Source organism: Chelon labrosus (assembly GCF_963514085.1).
Source record: "Chelon labrosus genome assembly, chromosome: 22".
NCBI lineage: Eukaryota > Metazoa > Chordata > Actinopteri > Mugiliformes > Mugilidae > Chelon > Chelon labrosus.
This window is the reverse complement of record NC_140355.1, coordinates 9,308,410-9,330,346: the sequence shown is the minus strand read 5'-3', so window position 1 is coordinate 9,330,346 and position 21,937 is coordinate 9,308,410. Positions and strand designations below refer to the sequence as shown.

The 21,937-nt window shown below is 41.2% G+C and overlaps 1 protein-coding gene across 1 annotated transcript in view; it reads left to right on the top strand.

Annotated features, from left to right (window-relative positions):
• The window catches only part of mmp17a (matrix metallopeptidase 17a), a gene marked incomplete at its 3' end in the record, with an annotated part of 82,313 nt that overhangs the window by 24,953 nt on the left and 35,423 nt on the right, over window positions 1-21,937 (top strand). The window contains exon 2 of the mRNA XM_084572480.1: window positions 21,056-21,188. Within this exon, the coding sequence (XP_084428606.1) occupies window positions 21,056-21,188 (133 nt within the window). The remainder of the gene's footprint in view (window positions 1-21,055; window positions 21,189-21,937) is intronic.

The window sequence follows — 21,937 nt, the reverse complement described above, 5'->3', positions numbered from 1 at the left end:
ATTTCATATCAAACTGTTTTTTATTTTGTTTCATCCGTACAGAGCTTTGCAGATACCGCGTTCTTTTATCGTGTTCCTCACCATGGAGCGCTTTTGAGAAACGGTTCGTTCCTAAACTGCAGTTTAAGACATGGAAGTCAGCGTGGCCTTGAAGAGATTCATGCACCAGCATATTCTGTGTGTTAACCCAAATTCCCATTCAGCTTGTAAGTGTTGTCATTTGTATATGTCTGCTACACCGGTTGTGTGGATACTATTGAGGGTCTGCAGAAATTTCTGAATATCCCACAAAGAGTTGACACTTTGCTAAACAAAAAAATGAAGAATTTGTTTATTCAAAAATGGTTTAATGCGCTACCGCTGCTTCATAAACATCATAAAGAAAGAAATTTTTGTAGAAACGATATAGAATGTGTACTATGCTAAACTATATCCCACCACACTATATGTGACTCTCTCTCTCTCTCATATCTAAGAATGGATGAATGGATGTGAATTGAACCACTCCACCGTCATCAGCGACCAAAGTGTGCTTTCAGGTGCTCCTTATTCTATTTTAATCTTGTACATCACGTACACCTTCCTGAAATGTGCCTGTAAAACATCAAGAGCCTCACTATTTCTGAGCAGAGAAATAATGGTACGGTGCAGAAAGACGGATAATGTCTAGACCCCCATAAATACTTTTAGTTGGCTGCTCCAGCTTTATGTGGAGTTTAATGTGTCTCCAAGGCGGCACTCGGGCCACATTTCCGACGTAAGAAACTGACATTTTGTCTCTGTATGTCGCTAATATCGGCGTGCTTACAAGTGTCCTGGATTGACAAATTGAAGCGTGCAAAAATAATGTGACCCACAAGTTTAAAATTCCAAAATGTTCAACAGAGACCTGGTGAATCTTCCCTGGTCATATAAAAGACAGATCATCACAATGACACAGTTTAGGTGGTTATGTCATTTTTCTGTGAATGTGACTGATGCCAAATGTCACACAGGAAGCAGCTGATACAGTAGCTGTTGCCAAGCGAAGGGTTCTATAATACGCCACACATTACAGGGCTATATTTACTTTGAACACAGTATACAGTTGCACAGCGATTTTCTTTAAAGTGGATTCAGACTCATCAACTCCTAATCCCCCAGTCTCTATCTGACAAAACAGATTTACTGAGTCAGCGATCAAACCCATTTTACACTATTTTATGCCCCTTTGTGTATTTTTTTTAAATTGCCCTCATTCTGTGTTATTTGGAGTGAAGAAGTGGGTGCATAATTGGGGTTACTGGAAGGTAGAGCTGTAGTCAAGCAAAGTAGATCTGAGATCCTACCAACTCTACAACCAATTGATTAGTCACAGCGAAAAAATCTGCATGTTATCTCTAAATTAGCTAAACTGAGCACAGTGCACTAAGTGCACTCTATCTATATTTTAGATTTAGATGAAACCAGACTCAGGAAATGTTCACACTCAAATATTAAACACAAAAGTTAAAACATTAAACATGTTCTGATACAGACAAGTTATCCTGTGTTGTTTAGATTAGAGGCTATTATATTTTGGAATGTCCCGCTTTGATCATCTGGATCAGTATTGAGGCCGATCTAGGCATTTTTAAAATGATCAGATTATACTGGCCGAAACTTTGTCATTTGTATTTGTCTTATGACTGCCCCAAGCTGAAACCAAACCAAACATGTCAGCTTTGTGGAAGAACTTTCACAAGGTGTGCCATGCAACTACCTCTGTTGTTGTTGTTGGAAAGTTTGCTAAAAGCTAGCCTCAAGAAAAACCGACACTGCTGCCTGTGCCAGAAAGTTAAGACATTGTTCTGTGTTGTTGTCAAAAAGTTTGCTTATCCGCTGCTCTGTGAATGAGAAGTAGACGGCTCGGTTCTGGTTTTCCCTCTTTTTCCCTAATCACTGTGAGTTTTGTCTGGACCAGCAACAAGTCAGGCAATAGTCGCCAAGTACAAAGCTGTGAATCTAGGAAGGTAACTATTGGAAAATGAAGGCAGTCAGACAGTGGTTTGTAAATTGTGCAATGTGGATGTTTCGTGAGGTATTAGTAGTTGAACGAAATATCCACAGTAGATGCTGCACGAAGAAGTATCTGCTGTTGTTTCTTTAGGCATAGCTTGGAGGCAGGTGTTTGTTTTCCTAATGTATTGCAGAGCTATTCATCGTTCAAGCATGTAAGCCTAAATTAGATTTATAGACACGTGTTCTGATCGGGACTCGGATCAGTTGATACTCAATGTTAAAATGTTCAGATTGGATCGGGGCAAAAACACCTGATCGGGACATCTCTGGTTGTGTTAGTTGTTGATGTGTTCTGCGAACTGGTGTTTGCAAAGTTTAAAGGCCCTAGAGCTTGCCCCGGGTGTTTCAGGCTGTGGGTTCTCTAAAGCGTCTACAGTTTGGAGTATTATTGATGATATATAAATGAACTGAAATGAATTTACCTTTGACTTTTTGTCACCCATTATAACAAAATTAAAGCCAACAACTTTGACACCTTGTCAGGCTCTTTTTTAAAATGTTTTACTGAACACTAAAGTCAGGCCTAAGTCCCCATTAGGTTGAGGAAATTCAAAGGGGTAAACTCTCTCAATCAATGTGAATTTAGTTGGGCAGGAGCATATCGACCAATCAATCAACCAGGAGACTACAGATATACTGGAAAGGAAGTTGTGTCTGTGATTTGGCAGCAACAAGTAGATGACCAAAAAAAAGTCTGAAAAGAGATGAATAAAACAGTTATTTTAATTCATACGCTGTCTTTTCACACCTGTTGAAGAATTCCCAGTTCAGTTGTATCCTCCTTTTTTCTTGAAGCACATAAAACTGCTTCGCCAATAAACCCATTGTGTCCAGCCCAAGGCAGAAAGCTCCTCCACCTCCTCCATCTTTCTTCCCCATTTTGCTGGATGTATATTCCTCAATACGTTTGGAAAGTGGGTTTGAATCTTCCGTTGCTCTCTTGCTTTCACTCCTTGCTTTCAGTCTATTCCTTTGTCTTGAGGAGAGCCCCAGCGTCAGTACTGCCAGGTGAGAAGTGATATAGGGCTTCATAGTTGGAGTAGTAGTAAAAGAACTGGCATGGAAAGTAATTAAACCAGTGGGAAATGTTGTAATAATTGATTTTTTTTTGTCTCCTTGGAGGTAGAAAAAATGCAGTAGCAGAACTTGATACATATCCACGATATCATCGCTTTATAAAGTTGCGCTGAAAGTGTCAAACCGTTTACACATACAGCAGACAAAGACCCACATTAGCATTCAGGCAGAGTTGTGCCTCTGGCCTCAAGATGAATGCAAATCAAATACTCACTCCTTCCACTTGCACATGGCGTGCGGTGGGTTTATCTGTTTGTGGAAGATAAGAGGCTAAAAAGTACTACACATGGAAATTTCATGAATCGAATATTGTTTAATGCGGTTAACATCCAATATTGATTATTTGAGCCTTACTTTTGAGTTTTTAACAAAGAAAAATTATAAAAATTACAAAATAATAAAAGCAGAAAATATACATGAGAGACATGTTAGCATTCAGCTCATCCTTACCACCGCTGACATCATGCCTACGAGTGTGAATGTCACACACATGTACACACATACTGCTGTAGGAACATCTCGGATTAAGCGTGACCTGGGGGTCAACATATGCTCTTCGTGTCGCGCACACACAGCACACTACTGTTCCAGTTTCTCACTCGGCACACTCACTGTGTGAGGTGCCCTCTAGGACTCAGACATTAACTTTTTTCATTTTCATTTTTTTGGCGTTTCTTGGGATTTATGGTGAAGATATTTTTAATTTCAAAATGCTTTTTGGTAATGGGAAAATGAAAAATGTAGTATGGAGAGAATAAATGACTGCTGAAGTCATTTTGAGACATTATTATGGAGGATAAGTATTTAAATAAATAAAAATCCAGTTTGCACCCCTGCTGCACGTTTAAAGATTTAAGGGCCTTTGTGAGTCTTCGACCTGTCCTTATTTTCAGAGTTGGCTGTAAAAGTGACCTTGTCACTAAGCCGAGAAATGAGAGTCTGTGAAAAAAATGGAGATGAGGGAGCTTAAGTTCAAGTTTAGGTGATTTACATCATCTGCATTACGGTTATACCAGTAAATTTAAACACAGTGGAATATTGTGCCAAAGCAAGGACCAAGGACAAAATACAAATGAAGTGTATGGAGAACATTATAATGACTACTGACAGTAGAGACACCGTATGCATATAGAATGTACACAAATAGCCTCCCTCAGTCCCCATGACAGAGATGGCAGATATGTAATCCTTGCTAATGGCTGTAACACTATACATTACGATGTGTTTAAAAATACACATCATGTCATGTAGTAGATAAAAATATGTCATTCATTCATTCATTCATCTTCTGTAACCGCTTGTTCCTGTGAAGGGTCGCGGGGGCGCTGGAGCCTATCCCAGCTGTCATTGGGCAAGAGGCGGGGTACATCCTGGACAGTCCAGGGTGCAGGGCTAACACAGAGAGACAGACAACCATTCACACTCACATTCACTCAGTCTTATTATGAGTAAACTATCGAGGACTTGTTGGCTTATCTGTCCGTGCATAAACAGAAGGCAAAAATGGGAGGACAGTTACAACATGGTGGTCTTAAATATTTTACTGTAGCACGAAATACATTTTCCATCTTCCAATACATTAACCACTGTGTGACCACTGGCCACTTGTTCTATTATCTGTTGACATTAGCCAAGGATATGTTAAGATGTTTTGTAATCAAATGTAATTCTGGGGGACCAGTTAACCCATCCTAACCCTTCCCTACATCACCATGTTAGTTATTTCCCCCTTGCCTACTTTGCAAAAAGTCTCTTTTTGAAACTCACATGTGTGAGCAGCTCCCTATCAAAATACAGCATTTCACATATTGTTTTTAATTTGGATGCAGATTAAGTTGGGAAAAGCTCCTTTTCACTCTCTTTAAGAGAGCAAATCATTCTAAATACCTCATCATTTTACTACTAATTATGGCGATATTGCTTGTTGTAAAATAAGAGAATGAAAAAAACAACAAAATAAACAAATTCCCGCGACCCTTCACGGGAACAAGCGGCTACAGAAGAAGAATGAATGAATAAACAAATTATGTGCATTTCTGTCAACAGGTTTGGTATTTACTTGCCTGTTTAGTGTTGTCTGAGGGTGACAGTACAGGCTACGCAACGAATGTAATACTAGTAGAAGAACAAGGACTCAAAAGAAGAAGAGTAACCTAGAAGAGAAAAATTAAGAGAAAGCTTCAGGATTTTTATTTTAGTGGAGCCAACTGTGGGAATAAGATGCAGCATGGAGCATCCAACCATGATGGCATGAGAGGGATTCATCTTCATGTTTTGATGCTGATTAGTCACACAAGTTAAATGATGGCATTTGTTTTCATCTCCCACTAAGCACATTAACTCCAAAAACCTTGGCTGACAACTTTTTTTTTCTCATTAAACTTTTTTTCCAATGTGACTCGTCAAAGTGCAAAATTCATTATGTAAATGTGGCTATTGATTTTAGCCTGCAAGCATTCCTGCCACATGCCAGACCAGGCATCTCCAGTGTGTTCAAGCACAAATGTGGCCTGTTCTAGCTTATCTTTCTGTGACCGGAGAATCTGGCTCAGAAGGAAGTCTTGTTTGTTTGTGAGAAATGACACAACAGGTGAGGAAAATGCATCACAGAAAACGGATAATGTCTAGGCTCAGTTTAATTCTCACTTCTTGTTGACTGGCAGTCTGGTAGCAATGTTTTTGTTTGTGATCAAACATGTTTCCGAGGCTGTGCAACCATCCCTGTTTGTCACCCGCAATATCTCTCTCCTGTTATTTCTTATATCCTGTTCCTTTCACCTCCGCCGTTTGCACAGGTGAGACTAAATCCTTCATTTCTCCAGGAAATGGTATTTGCCTCAAAACTCTGCCATTGGTTCCGGTTTTTATGAGCTCCTTAGTCAAGCACACAAGCTGTCATTGCCTGCCTGTTATATCATCCCAGTCTAATGCTTTAAGTAAACGATTTCACAGAATAAGCTGGTGATATAAAATTGAAAGCTGCTCCAACTGCTTTGGAGAATTGTACCATCATTGCCTTGATGTGATGGAGAAAAACAGTTTAGAGAAATCTGCTTGGTTGAAGGTGCAGGATTTTTTTTAAAGACTTTTGGTGGAATAGAGGATATGTTTTGAAGACAAATGTCAAACCGTTAAGTGGGTGTTTTATAGTCTTTTGTGCACCATTTTGACATATCGCATGCAGTATTTAGTTAAACATGTTAATAGTAACATGTGCCATTTCTCACATGAAAAGGGAGGAAGAAAGTTTTAGCACAATCGCACAGCAGGGCCGTCCAGTCTGACGTTTGTTGAACGTGTCCTGAGTGACTAGATAACAAATAAATACTCTGTTCATGCCTGAGATTTAAAATCCGTCTCAAGGTATGATCACATTTTTGTGCTCTGTATGCAAATAAACACTGACATCATTTAGGGTGCAGCAGATTATTGAGACCCTGAGATTATAACTCAAACCTTGGAAGCTTCAGATCTCAGAGACAATGAATGCCAAGATTTCTGAATGCACTCAGTAACCAAGCTTTCCAAGGCGATGGAGCTAGTCATGAACATGCCCAATTTCCCGTGATGATTTTGCTGCTTTGAAAGAGAATCGACGAAAACTTCAAAACAAGTGATCAGTGCAACTTAAATAGTGTGTTATGTGATTGCACTTGTTTATTAAGTGCAATGGTTGAACTGTAAATGCCTGAATTTATTGCACATTGACGTCCTTAGTACAAATGCTCTTTACTCTGGAAATGAAGTTATATGAGGTAATGAATCAGATGACTGGGAGTAGTCAATTTATTTTTCATTCATACTAAAGTAGTTCCCTTCACATCCAAAGCTGCTGAACTGATAAATGGCAACCATGTACTGGTGACTGGTGATATTGCTACCTGAATTTAACTGCAACAGACAATTTTTCAGCGCAGTGTGACAATCTCTAATGCACCTGCTTTTAGTTCATTTATCCATTGTACAGATCAACAAAGCCATCTTAGAAGCATTTTCTCACAATGCCAGCATTGCCCTCTCTGAGAGGCCACCGCTGAATGTAACTTAAACTAAGCTTAAGATACTGAAGGGCTCCAGATGATCCAGCCATCATCTAAAGCAAAATGTATAATTTAAAGGGGTGCAGTTTTACCAGACCAGTTTAATTGCTTTATGAGATAATAGGAATGTTATATCATTGGGGAAAAAAAATAAAATAATAAATACTTTTGATTCATTCATGAAGAGGAGCATTTTAAAAAGGGAAAATGGGGCTCTTGGGAGCTGCTCATAAATGTTGTTGCTGCACTTTAAGGAGAAAGTTGTTTGATAAATTAGCAAAGAACATCTTTATTCCTAAAATGGATCTTAAGAGAATTTCCGAAATCATCTTTGTATGTTGGTAAAGAATAGGAATGTAATAATTCAGTGGATAAAGACTGCAGATGTCTAGCAAAACTTTTCCGTGAAACTGTACTTGACACAAACCTTACTGCTTCAAAACCTTTTAATGAACAGGAAAGTAAAGGTCTGCTCTTGTCCCCGAGGCATTAAAGAAAAATGTAAACACTTAATCGGCCGCTGGTACTACACCGAAGTTCAGAGACAGTGGGGTTGTGAGGTTAAACGTCTCCCAGTGACTCATTACTTGTCAATACGGCTGGGTTCGAAGGGGCTCAGCATCTGTTCACTGGGGAAAAAACAGAGGGAGGTTTTGTCAGATGGAGGGGCTCACAAACAGGAGGATGAAACAGACTGAGCTTTGTATAGACGCGGAGGGGATGGCAGGGTGAACGTTGACCTTTTAGGGGGAATCAGGAGGAGAATTCATCGCATCTGACAGGATGTGTTAAATGAGGTTGGAATGACTTTAATCTAAAACAGGACGATGAGGGAATGCAGCTGAGATAAATACAGAATGTCTGAATGTCTTTTTGTCCCGTCGTCCACCACACGGTCCTTCTCTATTTACCTTCTATACTTTCATCTCCGTGGGAAGTCCCATTTTTATTTTCATCAGAGCACGCCACTGCACACAAAGCACTGCCCCAACGGGTACAGGACGGAGACGAAAAACGAGAAAGCCAAACGGAAACGGAAAATTAAGCAGAGGGAAAGGCGGAAAGATGAAACTGAACAAGAAATACCCTGTGTAGGATTTACCTGGCGCAGCCCTTACTGTTATAATTGGATTGCAGTGACCAAAGCTCAGCATTCTACAGCAAACTCTCAACTTCTACTTCACAGATAACACGGCTCGAAAAAGAACAAACAAAACCTGATCACTTAACACCCGCTTTAATACCCATTGACAATTTGTATGGCTGCGTAAGCAGCATAGAGAATGTGTGCATGTGTCTGTGCGAGTCATTAAATTACACCAGCACAAAAGTGAGAATACGGAATGAATTGATTTTCAACTCCCATTATGAAGAAATGTGCATGAAATACAAACTGGATTTGTTGTTTACCGGAACGGAGCTGCTTTAGATACACAACTGTTTTACACACTGTGGTGACTTACTTGTTGCTTTGCATTTTCTGTGATGTTTAAAGAGGTGAAACCTGGACTGACTACATTAGTTCCAGTTATGTTCCTAAGTAGACAGAATAAGTGGCAGTATCCTCTATAATGCATTAGTTATCAGCGTTTTTGGCTTCGCTTTAAAGCCAAAAGATGTCTGCTCACAACACACTGTCACAGGGTGGATAATGTGATGCTTTTGTCTCATATTGTTTCATTAGAGTTGTTTTTGAGGCTAGAGGAGGTCAAAGAATCCATTATTTCAGAATAAGCAGAGAATTTTTTTTCCTATTTCCTACTGTGTCTTCATAATCATCGTGTGACCTCTTGTTTTTTCATCTTGCTACCCAAAAAATAGAAATGCATTACTCAGAGTCTCTAACAGAAGACTATTTAACAGTACACGGCGGTAAAATGTACAAAGGCTGTTAAAGGTAAATGCAAACTCTTGAAATTTATAACAGTGCATATTGCAACTTTGTGTAGGGCTTGACGCTCACTGGAAACTAATCCAAGCATTTGAAGGAAAGTAACTCGACTTGGGGCCAGTGGCTGTGTTTTCAGTGCTTGGACGGACCGTTATCTGGATGCCTAAGCATCTTCACAACCACAGATGTTGTACATATAGCATAATACCTGCAATACATATTAAAAGTGTAGTACCTAGTACCTAGTGTAGATACCTAAATGCCAGAGGCGCCAACAGAGGTCATATTTTATTCCTACATGCTACTACTTGTATGTTTAAATCATTGCTTTTTCTGCAAAGATTTTGACAGATGTTGCAAGTCTTGGTTTGTTTTTGATCAACCACTCCTTGTCCTCTTGAGTTTTGGGCCGATTTTTCCCCAGAATCGTGCCTCCTGAGAATCCCCAGAGAAACCTGGTCCTGACCTAACTCAGTACAGCGGTTCGGTCTTCATTAATCTGGTAATGGTTACTCACAACAGAGTCATTAGGGTTGCTACAATTTGATGTTAAATGTGTTTGATATTATAGAGGTAGAAGAGAAACAAGTCAACAAGAGAAGGAGATACAGAGCAGCTAACTGTGTTGTCAAGTAAACACTTGAGCCCTCAAGGCTAATGTTAGTGAGCATACTGCTGAGACAACCTGTATAGTTTTGCAGTATAATGTATACAATCTAGTGCTCCGCTCCAGAGAGGCGTAGGACACTCCATATAGCCCCCTGCAATATTGTAGCAGGGTGTTTTACAACCGAGAAAGCAGTATATAATTAAAAGTGTACCATCTTAGTGAAGCAGAGAGCCGTGCGCTTACAGATGGGAGAGATAATTATGTTGCATAATCACTGTCATTATCAGTGTATTTTTTCACCCTCTTTTTTTTTTCTTTTTTTACGTTCGCTGCTTTCACTAATCCTTTTGAATTCTTTGCTGTTTCATTAACCACATAAATGACCACATCTAACTTTTTCATTCCATCTACTGTACAAGATAAATTTGTAAACTGTAAGAAGGAAAAGACAGTGAAAAATACGTTGTGTTAACCAATATGTTTTTTCTTTAAGTGCGGTTTTAATGCATGTGTGTATGCGTTTCTTCTTTCATCTTTACCCTGCCACTGCAGAAGTTTCTCTGTGCCGCCACATTTCTAAATTAAAACTACTGTGGGAGATCAAAGTGTCTCATTAAGAGGCAGATACTAATCCCACAAAAAAGGGGCTACACTGTGTGTCAGACAACAGAACGCATTGCACAACAAATGCAGAGTGGGTTTCCAAACATTTATGCACTGCTTTATCCTGCAAATGAATAACAAGTTTATGTAGCTCGTTTCGTTGTGAGTAACAAAGGTCTGTTAGTGTTCATAGCCTAGCTGTGGTCGGACAGAGAAACCGCTTAAAGAGCCCTGAACGGAAATTAATGGGACAATTCCATGACTTCATAGATGGCACTTGTCAAAAACATATCCCACCCTGCACCACAAAAAGTCACTCATCTGCATGAGGTGTATACATATTGTGTAGGTTTCCCTTTTGCCTCCAGAACAGTTCTGACTCATCAGAGAATGGACATGGGCCTTCTGTGGGTGTCCTGTGGTGTCAGAATGTTGTTAGTGGGGGACTTTGGGTCCTATGGGTTGAGGGAAGGGACCTCTGTGGATCAACCCACAGATACTTGATCAGTTTGGAATCTAGTGAATTTGGAGGCCAGGGGCCTCATGTACGAAAACGTTACGTAAGTACTCGCTCACGTAAAAGTTCAGATGTATCAAGAGTGAAATGTCCGGGAATTTTGTACGTCCCTACGCCAAAACGTGGCTGGCGTAAGTAGGATTCTACAGATATCGATCCTTTGGCGACACTTGGAGGTGATGCCGGGAAACTGTCATCAATGTGAAAACTATTACTCCGACCGATCGGGACTGTGCCGGTCGACCCTGAGCAGATCCATGCAAGCCGTGTGGGACGGAATTATCCGCATGTCAGCCAGCTATATCAGATTCCCATACAATGCATCTGAACAGGTCAACATTAAAGAGCAATCTGCAGCGAGAGACGGTTTTCTGACTGTAATCAGAGCTATCGACTGCACACACATTGCTATAAAAGCGCCATCGCATGAATTTGTAAATGTCAACAGGAAACATTTTCATTCGATCAGTGTGCAGATCATACGTGATGCGCAAATGCAAGTAAACATTGTGGCAGCGTGCCAAAGAACACATTTTATGCATCCCCACTCCAGTGAGTAGCGTCTCCAAATTCTATTTCTGTGAAGTTCTTCTTCTTTCCCGTCTTACTCATTCTTATGTTTTCGTTTTCTGATCGCACAGAGATGGGAATCTCAGGTGCAGAGTCAATTTAAATATAATTTCCATATTTAAAATGGGCGTGGACAGGGAGTTGCATATTTAAAAGGGGCGTGGACAGGGAGGAGTCGGGTACGCTCAATCGGGATGTACAAAGGAAATGTGCTTCGAAATGCTTCTAAATCTGAACTTACGTCACGATTTACAAGGAAATCTACGCAACTGTTAGTACATGAGGCCCCAGGTCAACACCTTGTGCAGTTTTCATGTTTTTTGAGTTGTTCCTAAAACGTTTTTGTGTGTGTGCGCCTGTGTCAGGCTTCATCCTGCTGGGGATGGCTAAGGTTTGTGGTAGCCTACGCTTCTAAGTAACATCCAAGTAAACATTATTTACTTCTCCTGTCAGTGGTTTTAATGTTATGGCTGATCTCTGTGTATATAGACAGACAAACCTTCTGCCACCTGTAGGTTTCCTGAAGAGTGGTTTTGAAGCTCAGTGTGGTGGCTCTGCGCGTCACTGTCTTGGCAGCGCCTGGGTCCACCTAATTCCCAGGTAGTTAAAAAATGGGCGTGAGGCAGGTAGGTGACAGGTTGGCAGACAGCTGGCAACTTACGACAGCAACCACCTGTCATTCAAAGTTTCCAGGCTTTAATTATGCATCATTTTAAAGAATTAAAGTAAAGAGACTAAAAACCAATTTTGTCTAAGGCTGTGAAGATGGGCATTTTAACTATTGATTCAGCCTTGCAGCCTTAAGTGACCACTCAAGGTACTGCAACTTCTACTGTGGTGCCTTTATTTGTCAGGCCTGGAAGTTGCCACTTGATCGACTGTTTAATGAAATCCAAACTGCAAGATATATCAAGCCAATCATGACAGTTTCATCTGTGTGGTGGCCAGAGTACGTGTAGATAGACTTTGAACAGTAATCTTTGTTAATTTTAAGTTAATGCATCCATAGTGTGAACTAGTATGGCATTTCTGAGGCACATTTGTTCAGGGTTGTTGGTCACGAGGCTCAGAAAAGAGTCTCTGCTCCTTCGCAGTGAAAGGGGCCAGTTGAGGAGGTTCGGGCATCTTTAGGCAGCAAAGTCACTAAGAAGTGTAACTTATTTATCAGATTTGGCGTGTGATTATAAAGATTGAGATTTTTATGTTCCAGTGACTGTTTAAACTGCGGTTACTACTCCTCATAATGTAGCTAGGAGCCTGGTCTTGTTAACCCAAACTAACTTACCAAGATAGCTCCCGAGTGGCGAAACCTGCCTGTAACAGGTCGCTAGAGTACCACTCATTGGAAGAAACAAAAAAGAAGGACTGAAACTAATTCCTCCAGTAGAATATCTGGTCATTATAGACCCTAGAAAACTCAACAAATCCATTTGCCAGCTTTGTTTGTGGATCTACCTAAAAGAAGTTCAACCAGTCTCCACATACTCTCAGTGTGCTTTTAATGCTCCTGTCCAGCACATTTTTTTGCAATCTTTACATAATGTCACATCACATCCATCTCAGCCTTTTTTTGTCTTCCGGACAGCTCCGCGCCACACTCTTATCTAAGATCTACTCTTCCCTTTCTTCATCAAGACATTGGACCGATAACAAGGACCAGCTGACAAGATCTGCTTTATGTTGCTGTCAGCTGCTGTCGCTAACTTGCTGCTGTGTTCTCGTCAGTCTACCCCCTTTTTCTACTCCGTTCCTTTTATTTCCCCTGCGCCACTGTTTCATAGGAGACAGATTCAAACCGTGTTCACTGGCTGACCTCGTGTCACGGTGTGGAGGAGCAGCGCTGAGTCAGTGTGGGAGGGGCAGACGGAGGCAGAGAGAGATGAGATGAGGCAAGGAGCTGAGGACAAAATGGACATAAGGATGGGGTAGAAATGGAAAGATGGATTCGATTTCTCTTCGCAATTAAAGTTGAGCATTCAGCCCTCCACTGCAACAATAAGAACCGAAACAAAAACGAAATAAGAGTCAGAAAGGAAGAAGGAGAAAGACCACCTCAGAATGTGAATTTCAAACCAGCAAACCAGTGGTTAAGGAGTAAGTTAATTTAATTTCATGAACATGTGAGAAATGTGTAAATGTGTCCTCTGGTCTCTCAGCAGCCAGAGAACACTGCTGCCTCGCTCTCCAAAAATCCCACTTAACCTTTATATGTGATGCTGTATGATCTCTCTCTTCTCTGCTGAGGAGAAGAAAGGAAAATCTTAATTCTTATCACTCACAAGCATGTCCTCACGTAGCACACGACCCGTTACTTTGTCCTTTTGCATGATGGATGACTCCTTCGATATGTTTCTGTCAAGGAATCCATCCATATTTTGATTAAAAAATCCTGTTAGGATGATTGGACTCTCCAGGCTACCCAAGTTTCCTTTTATACCTTGTAAGAAAAGGCAGTCTCTGTGAAGGCACAATAACAAGTAAAGGTTTGATATTATTACCTATAGACATTTTTTTTTGTGTGTGTGTTTATTAAACCGCAGAATAGAATGAATGAAACCATTTTTATTTAAAAATCTAATTGCTTATTTCACTTTTCATTTCTCCTTGATGAATTCCATATTGTTTACTCCTTAAGTTTACAGTTCAAGTGTAAAACCGTACAACTTTAGACTCACCCTTTATAGTGCCAATGCTGGCCTTTGTTGGCTTGAAAATACGCTGTTAAAAAACTTGTTTTATGGAGAATAGCTTTATAGAGAAAAGGCTGTTGTGTTGAGCTTGAATTCATGGTCTTAAATAGGAAACGGGTTTTAACAATGGAAAAGCAGTGAAATGGCCACGGGCACTTGTAATAAAAAAAAAAAAAAAAAAAAACAGCCTGGCACCCACTCCACTGACAAAATCCTCATTTTATGAATTGGAGGCTCATTGTTAAAACAAACACCAGGAGGTGCAGCTACTGGGCACACACTGACCCGCTGTTCTACCTTATTCATCCGTCCATTTTCAGGAAGGTCGGATGGAAGGCGTCCACTAGCAAACATGGGATGCCCTTCGTGTTTGTGTGTGTGCGTATATGTGCGTCGCTGTGTTTTTCTTCCTCTTTTTCTTCTTTTTGCTCCACGTTATCGATGCAACTCAAGCTTGACTCACATTTACACACTCCCTTCCTCTCTTGTTGTGTGTGAAATCACAGTCAGTGGTTCGGTTTGAAGTTTACAAGGCGGTACAACAGAAGGCTCCCTTGAGCATGAGCAGATCTTAAGAAGTCCTTCTCATCAGAGGTCTCCCTTCATTTCCCTCACCGTCTTCTCCATCATCTTCTCTTTTTGTATATTTCACCTGTCTTCTTTCACCTTTCTCCCGTCTGTTCTCTGTCCCTGTGCTGAGGGAAGGGTTTTGAGACGTTAAGTTCTGACTGCATTTTGCCTTTGTAAACACACTTTCACTCACAGGAGCACGCTGACACGCAAGAGTCAGTCACAGTCACCTTTGTGAACAGTAGGCAGCCCTGACAGTTAGATTGATGACAGAGTTTGGGATTCTTGACAGTCTAGTACAACGACCTTGCTCTGCGTCCACAAACACGCGACACAGTGTTGTAGCACTTTCTAATTAACGGCCTCATTGCTCTGCACATAGTGAACAATGCTGCAACACTCTCTAGATTATATGCAGTTCTTCAGACTTGAATAAAGGTCACACTGGTTCTTGTGTGGCACGGGACTGGCACTGGACGGAAACTGGCTGCAGAAACAGGAAGGCGCTTGACTGCAGGTAAAATACTGTCTGTTGTGAGACTATGAAAATACAAATAGAATGACTACACCACCAAAAGTCTTGTAACCGATGTCATTATAATCATTTCTCTCTCCTACCCAGAGCCACTGATGGTGGCAATAGAAACTAGCAGTCATCATTTCTGCCTGGGTAATGACATATATTTCCAAGACAAGATAATGTATATTGATGTTTTTAGGGAGTTTCACACAAAACTAAATGTTGCTTTACTATCTTTACAACGCATTACAACTTACTCGGCTTGCATATATAGCATCCAAAAAGTTGCTAAATACTAAAAGTTGTCTGTAACAGGTTAAGCTCATTTTCAAAATAATAACCTGTGGTGTCCGTCACAAGAGTCATGGCTTTTCCTTCTTCCTTCCTGGTTGCCATAACTGAATTTGTGTTTTTAGTGTGAGTCTAAAGGTATGGACACACCAGACTGTCTAGGTCAAAGGTAATAACTCTTCTGGGAAAGACTGAGAAGGCCTGTTATTAGTAGGAAGGTTAGGAAACTCCAAACTGTCGTACAGCTAGCCTCTCCTGAATCATTCTGTCTACAGTAAATAAATTCTAGACAATCGTGTTGTCGTGAAATCAGACTAGATAAATATGTAAAATGAGAATAGACCTCCGAGTACCCCTTGAACTTTGCCCTTTTGTTTACTTCAGTGTACCTTTCCGTGCACTGGTTCTCTCAAAGTAAAAGCCAAAATGAACAGATCTCTGACGCTGACTCGTTCCGTTACCAATTCAACATGCTGAATCAGTTTAAAAGCTGCCAACAGGGGTGAACAGTGGAGAACAAATAGGACCACAGACGCTCACCTGGCGCCAGAAAACGACTTGGCTTGGTGTGTCACGGCCCTAAGGATGGCAGTGTTGATTCACACATCGTACAGTTTAGCGCAACTGCTGGCCTGCCGCTGTCAGCATGTTGATGTGCTAAAAGTAAAGGAGTGGGCACTGTGAACATTTCCTGCTGAACATGTCATTATGAGCATGTTGCTATTCTGAATTTAGTTTGTAGCCCGATGGAGTCAGAATGTGCCTGCACAGCCTCGGTGCCACTGGCATTAATGTGGCTGCAGGCACTGGAGCTTATTATTAATCAAGAACAATGATCCACGTTTTATATACATACAAAAGAGTGAGATATACACAAGCTATTGTGTTGAGCAGCTACAGAACAATGACAACTGCAAAAATAATATAAAATAAAAGTAATGAGGAGGCAAACAGTGGAGCCTCTACATTTCTCTTATATAGCCTTTTGAATAATGTAAGAACATTACAAGCTAGTTCTTCACTTGTTTGTGGTGCCTTGCTTCTACAGCTCCAACAAGAAATGCAAAGAATATACATATTTATGCAAAGCCCAGCTGAGCAACGGAAGGACCAGCGAATACTATGAAAAGAGGCTGTTCAGTCAAAGAGCTCGCTAAAAAAGACATCTGGCTTGGCTGAGCTTGTTTATGCATTTGAGACACGAGAATATGAAGTCTGACGTGGTTTCGCGTTGTCATTTTCTGCGTCTGTGTTTCTTAATAATGCATGATTAAAGAAAACTGGAGTCTGAGCCATCTGCAGCAGCCCACTCGTGCTGCATTTAATCACAGAGAATAAACCCATAAGTGTTGTTTCGGTTCTTTCATCATATACAGTGTTTTCTCTCTCTGCCCGGCAGCGAAGAGGGTTGTCCTCTTTCTTTTGCTTGCCTTATTTTTCTCTTGGAGTCTGGTGTGATTAGACGTGACCCTGTGTGTAATTTATTTCACTGCCTAGCATTTGTTTCATGGCACCTGAGCATTAGCAGTGTTTTACAGTGACTCACACTTGGATTAAGAAAATAGCAGTGGTTTACACAAGCTGCTGATTGTCGTAAATGTGCCTTGTTTGCTGTACGTTCTTCTCAATTGTTTTTAGATTGGCCTGCCACTATATATAGCACACTACTAAACACATATATGGACAGAAACTGCCTTACAGTAGTCTGTCACAGAGATTATAAAACCTAATTACATTCACTCCAAATTGCCTGTTATTCTTTCTCTTCTTGTTCTTTTTTTAATTTAATTTCTAGTTATTATTTTTCCTCCTTAGTAGATCCATAAATGCTGTAATGCGTTTCTGTGATTACCCAAAGCACGTTGAATTGCCTCAGTGTGAAATGTGCTACACGGATTTCCTTGCCTTTTCATGCTGTAAAACAAAAGATAGCCCTTGTGACTGATGCTCATACGACGGTTCCAGCGCCAAATGGTTTGCAGAAATTGCTCATTTGCAGTGAAAAGGTCCACTAATGCATACAAGATGATGCACTTTAACTTCCTCGCCTTTCTTTTCCCAGATTGTACCCGGTATAAGAAGTAAATAGAAACCATTTAGCAACAGCAGTGTGGCGGAGTGAAGTCATCCTTTTACTAAATGTATTAGGTTTAAGCGTTCAACAAGGTGGACCTTGAGCATGATGCTGAATCTTTAGCAGCTGCCGTGGTGTTGTTATGCACTTGACTTGTACTCTGGCTTCACAATGGGATGGGGAGAAACCTAGAAACAGGAATCATTATTTTTTCTGTTCAGCCTTCAGTGTGCTGACATACAGTATCATTCAGCCTCTGAAAGGTGGGCAGGGTTCACTTTTGAACTGTAAAGTGCTTATCTAGTACCTTCCGCTCAGCAGTGCCTGCCCCAGAATCTCAATCCCTTTCACCCCGACCACGCATGAACTTCGTGTCAACTCTGTCAGACCGAGCTTTTGACGCTGTTCAGACTTCCAAATCAGCTGTTTCTGTTTGCTGCTCCTGCTTCCCTAACACTTTTTATCCATATTTTTTTAGCTCTTCGACCTTTTTAATGACAGGTTATGGTCAATCATAAATCCTCACCTTTTTATTCCTATAGTTAGCCAGGTTTCAATCACCAAAGCATAAGTGCAGACATTAAAAGCACCATCATCACATAGACAGTTGCTTCACTTTTATTAGTAAATGGAAAGAGCTATGTCTCCCTGGCATTTATCAGGATATTAAAATATAAGGTCGTTTTTATGCACTGCCTTATATGTTAATGTCCTGCTAAGGAGGTCGCTGTGACTCTGTACTATAACCATACAAATATGCACACATCTTCTTTTGTGGTTAATTGCAGCATATTTGCTTGGGGAAAAAAATGAAAATAAACGAGCTTCGGTATTGTTTGATTTATTATTCAGCCTCATATTTTCAAATTTCATTAAGAACTGGTCTCGCGTTTAGATTCTGCAAACTTTGTCTCTTAAGCAAAGCACATAATGAGGGGGCAAATACCAAAAATAACTCAGCTTTGTGAGAAGCAAAGCCAATTAATTTCCCCAGTAAGAGAATGATTGCCTTCTGTAGATCTTTTCTTTTTTTTCCCCCACTCATCTCCAGATGAGTGCTGATCAAAAACCTATCAAAAAAAAAAAAACAACGGACTTGTCAGACTGGCTGTCAAACTGTGTGGTGGTTGAGCTGTGACAGGACAGGAGAGAGAGAGAAAGAAAGAGAGACACAAAGAGAAACGGCTAGAATCAATTAGAACAGGAAAGAGGTCAGAATTAGCTGTAATCTGGGCCATGATAATTGACACAAGGTGAATAGTAACCTTTGGGAAATTAATAGTTTTCACAGTGAAGAAAACAGTCAAGTTTGTGTGAATAAAACTACTATTTAGCAACCTTTTAAATTGTCCACACAATAAAGCCGTCAATCACAACATGATGATCACCTGCCTGATATTGTGTACATCCCCCTTTAAGTCCTACAAGTTGCAAGGTGGGGCCTCCATGGATCGGACTTATTTGTTCATCCAATCTGGGGATCTGGGGAATTTGGAGGTCAAGTCCACACCTTTAACTCATTCAAGATGTGTTCCTTAAAACTATTCCCTAACCTTTTTGCTTTGTGGAAAGGTGTGTTGAGCTAACTCATCTGTTGGATGGGACCGCACGAGCCAGCCTTTGTTCCCTGTGTACATCAGTGAGCCTTGGTCACCCGTGATCCTGTTGCCGGTTCACTGCTTTTCCTTCCTTTGGCCACTTTTGATAAGTACGGACCACTGCAGACTGGGAACGCCCCACAAGAGCTGCAGTTTTTGCCATGCTCTGAACCCATTTGTCTAGCCATCACAGTTTGGCCCTTGTCAAAATCGCTTGAATCCTTCCACCTGCCCATTTTCCCTGCTTCTGTCACATCACAGTTTAGGGCAACATGTCTTTTTGCCGCCTAATACATCCCATTCACTGGCAGTTGCCATGATAACCAGCTAACCCGTGATATTCACGTCAACAGCCGGTGGTCATAATTTTATGGCCGATCAGTGTGCATGGTACAATCCAAATTCCACCGAATGCAACTTGACAAAAACGGGATTTCCAAGAACACAGCGACTGATATTGGGGTGAAACAGATGAACAGACGTGGGCATTTCAGACAAAATGTTAATGGTGTCTGACCTCCACATTGCTTGTTTTCGTGATCCTGGTAGAGACCTCTTTAAGAGCCTGTCATAAAAGCACACTTAGGATTGGTAACATTAAAGGCAACTCTATTTAAGTGAGCAAGGTCCATGTATCCTTGTGTTCTGCCGGCTGACTCACCGTCGGGGGGGTTTGCAAGGAGAACTGATGGAACTGAGCCATTGTTAATGAAATTTGTTTCACCTTTGCCTTTCCTGTTGTGACGGGTCAAAATGTCTCCTGTGGAAAAGGGCCTTTAGAAATTCAGAAGTTTCTGCCTCAAACATTGCCACAAGTTTTATTTCTCATACGTTTACAGCGAATCTCGATGCTTGTTTGTGAAATTAGACATTGTGTGCTGTTTGCGTCATCTATTTGTGTTCGAGGTACGTGTATAACTTACACTGCAGCAGCATACACTTCCATAAAAAGCCTTGGTTTCTGTTTGTTTCACCTGCATGTAATGACTACTACCTGCTCAGTATGTGTGTCGCTACAGGGCTCCAAATTAGCTTTATTTACTAGGAGCACCGTAGCCCCTCACGCTATCATTTCAGCCTCATCTCCTGACTTGAACGTTAACTTCCCGCCTGCGAAAAGCTGTTGGAAGCGGAGATGCGGTTTTATTAATGCATCGTGTCTTTGCACATTTCGCGTGTCAAGCTGCTGTCTGTCACCTTTAAACTGCGCGGTGCCAGTTGCCTCGGCAAACTCTGTTTTGTGTTTCAGACCTCATAGAGAGCAGGAGATACACTTCAAACAAAATTGTTATTTTAGACGCGGCAACAGCGAGACACACCGGCGAGTCCAGACGGCTTGACCTGCGCAGTTGACTGATCTCTCACAGAACCTCCCTTCTCTCACACATAGAGGCCTACACTACTCAGTTTTTAGCATGAAAAAATTTAATTGCATTTCTCTCTGAGATCTGTGCAGACTTAAATAAACCAAATAAGTAAAAGGCTTAGTTAAAAAAAAGTAAAAGAGAACAAATATATACATATCCCAGATCAGATCACCAGTTTATCAGTTTAACAGCTTGACAAAGAATGCTCCGCTTCTGTTTGCCTGATGGCAGCCATTCGAAGAGTTTATTGAGAGGGTGAGAGGGGTCTCCGACAATGTTTCGTGCCCCGTTTCTGCTCCGGCTCTGGAAGAATAATTGAACAGTGGGCAGAGAGACTCCAATCACTCCGCTCCGCTCCCCTCAATACCTTCTTAATAGTTCCGTTGGAGCGCTGTGACAGTGTCGGCATGTCTATACATGTCTGCCATGAATTTATTTTGTGTTGAGACGTTGGAGAAGACACACTGGAGACACAGTTTCCACAGACTGTAAACACGAACATGTGTCCGACCTTTTCGGCAGATTTCTGATGCTCAGAGTCCTTGAAGTGTCTGGAATGACGATTGAACTCTTGTGTCTATATCGTTTCCCCTACAGGACTGGCTGAGTAAGTTTGGCTACCTCCCGCCCCCTGACCCAGTGACTGGCCAGCTTCAGACCAAGGAGGCCCTGACCAAGGCCATCAAAGCCATGCAGAAGTTCGGAGGCCTCAAGGAGACGGGCGTCTTAGGTATGTGGCTCAGTGGAGTGTGGGGGGGAGGGGGGTGTATGCAAGCTCTGGTACTTTGGGTGACTTTTAATATTATGCAATCTTACAAAGTTTAGCATCGGAACGAGCTGAATCAAGTACACCGTGAGTCAACAACCGCTTAACATTAGAAAATTAATATTTATTTTAGTTCTTATCACTTGCATAGCATTAGATTGCTTTCTGCACACCATGTACACATAAATCATGTCACACACACACACACACACACACACACACAAGGAGTGCAATGACAGTACTGCTATGCGCCCACTAACTGGTAACCCTGCTACGTGTGAGACAGTGTATTGATTAGTTTGCATTCGACTACACTCTCTCTCACACACTACACTCATGATTTTCCCCACATATATTGGCAGTCTCACCCACCTCTCTGCTACGAGCAATATAATTTGCTGTTTTACACAACAGTATTCCCTCTCATATACACAGCTACTATAGGAGGTAGAAAGCAGGAGAGTGTGCTTGAAGGATTTTAAGAGGTAGTGCATGTTTGTGAGCAAGTGTTATGTATAGCCCAGAGAGCAGAGTGTGTGAGAGGCTGTCCAAATGGCTTCTTATAGCCTACTCTACATACATACGGTATACAGTATGTATGGATATGAAGCCATATAATAAGATTTACAGCTGCTGAAGCAGGCATTTTCAGACTGATGTTGGGGATGGATCAGTGTCTTCTTATTTACACATGCATAAAATCTGTTGTCATA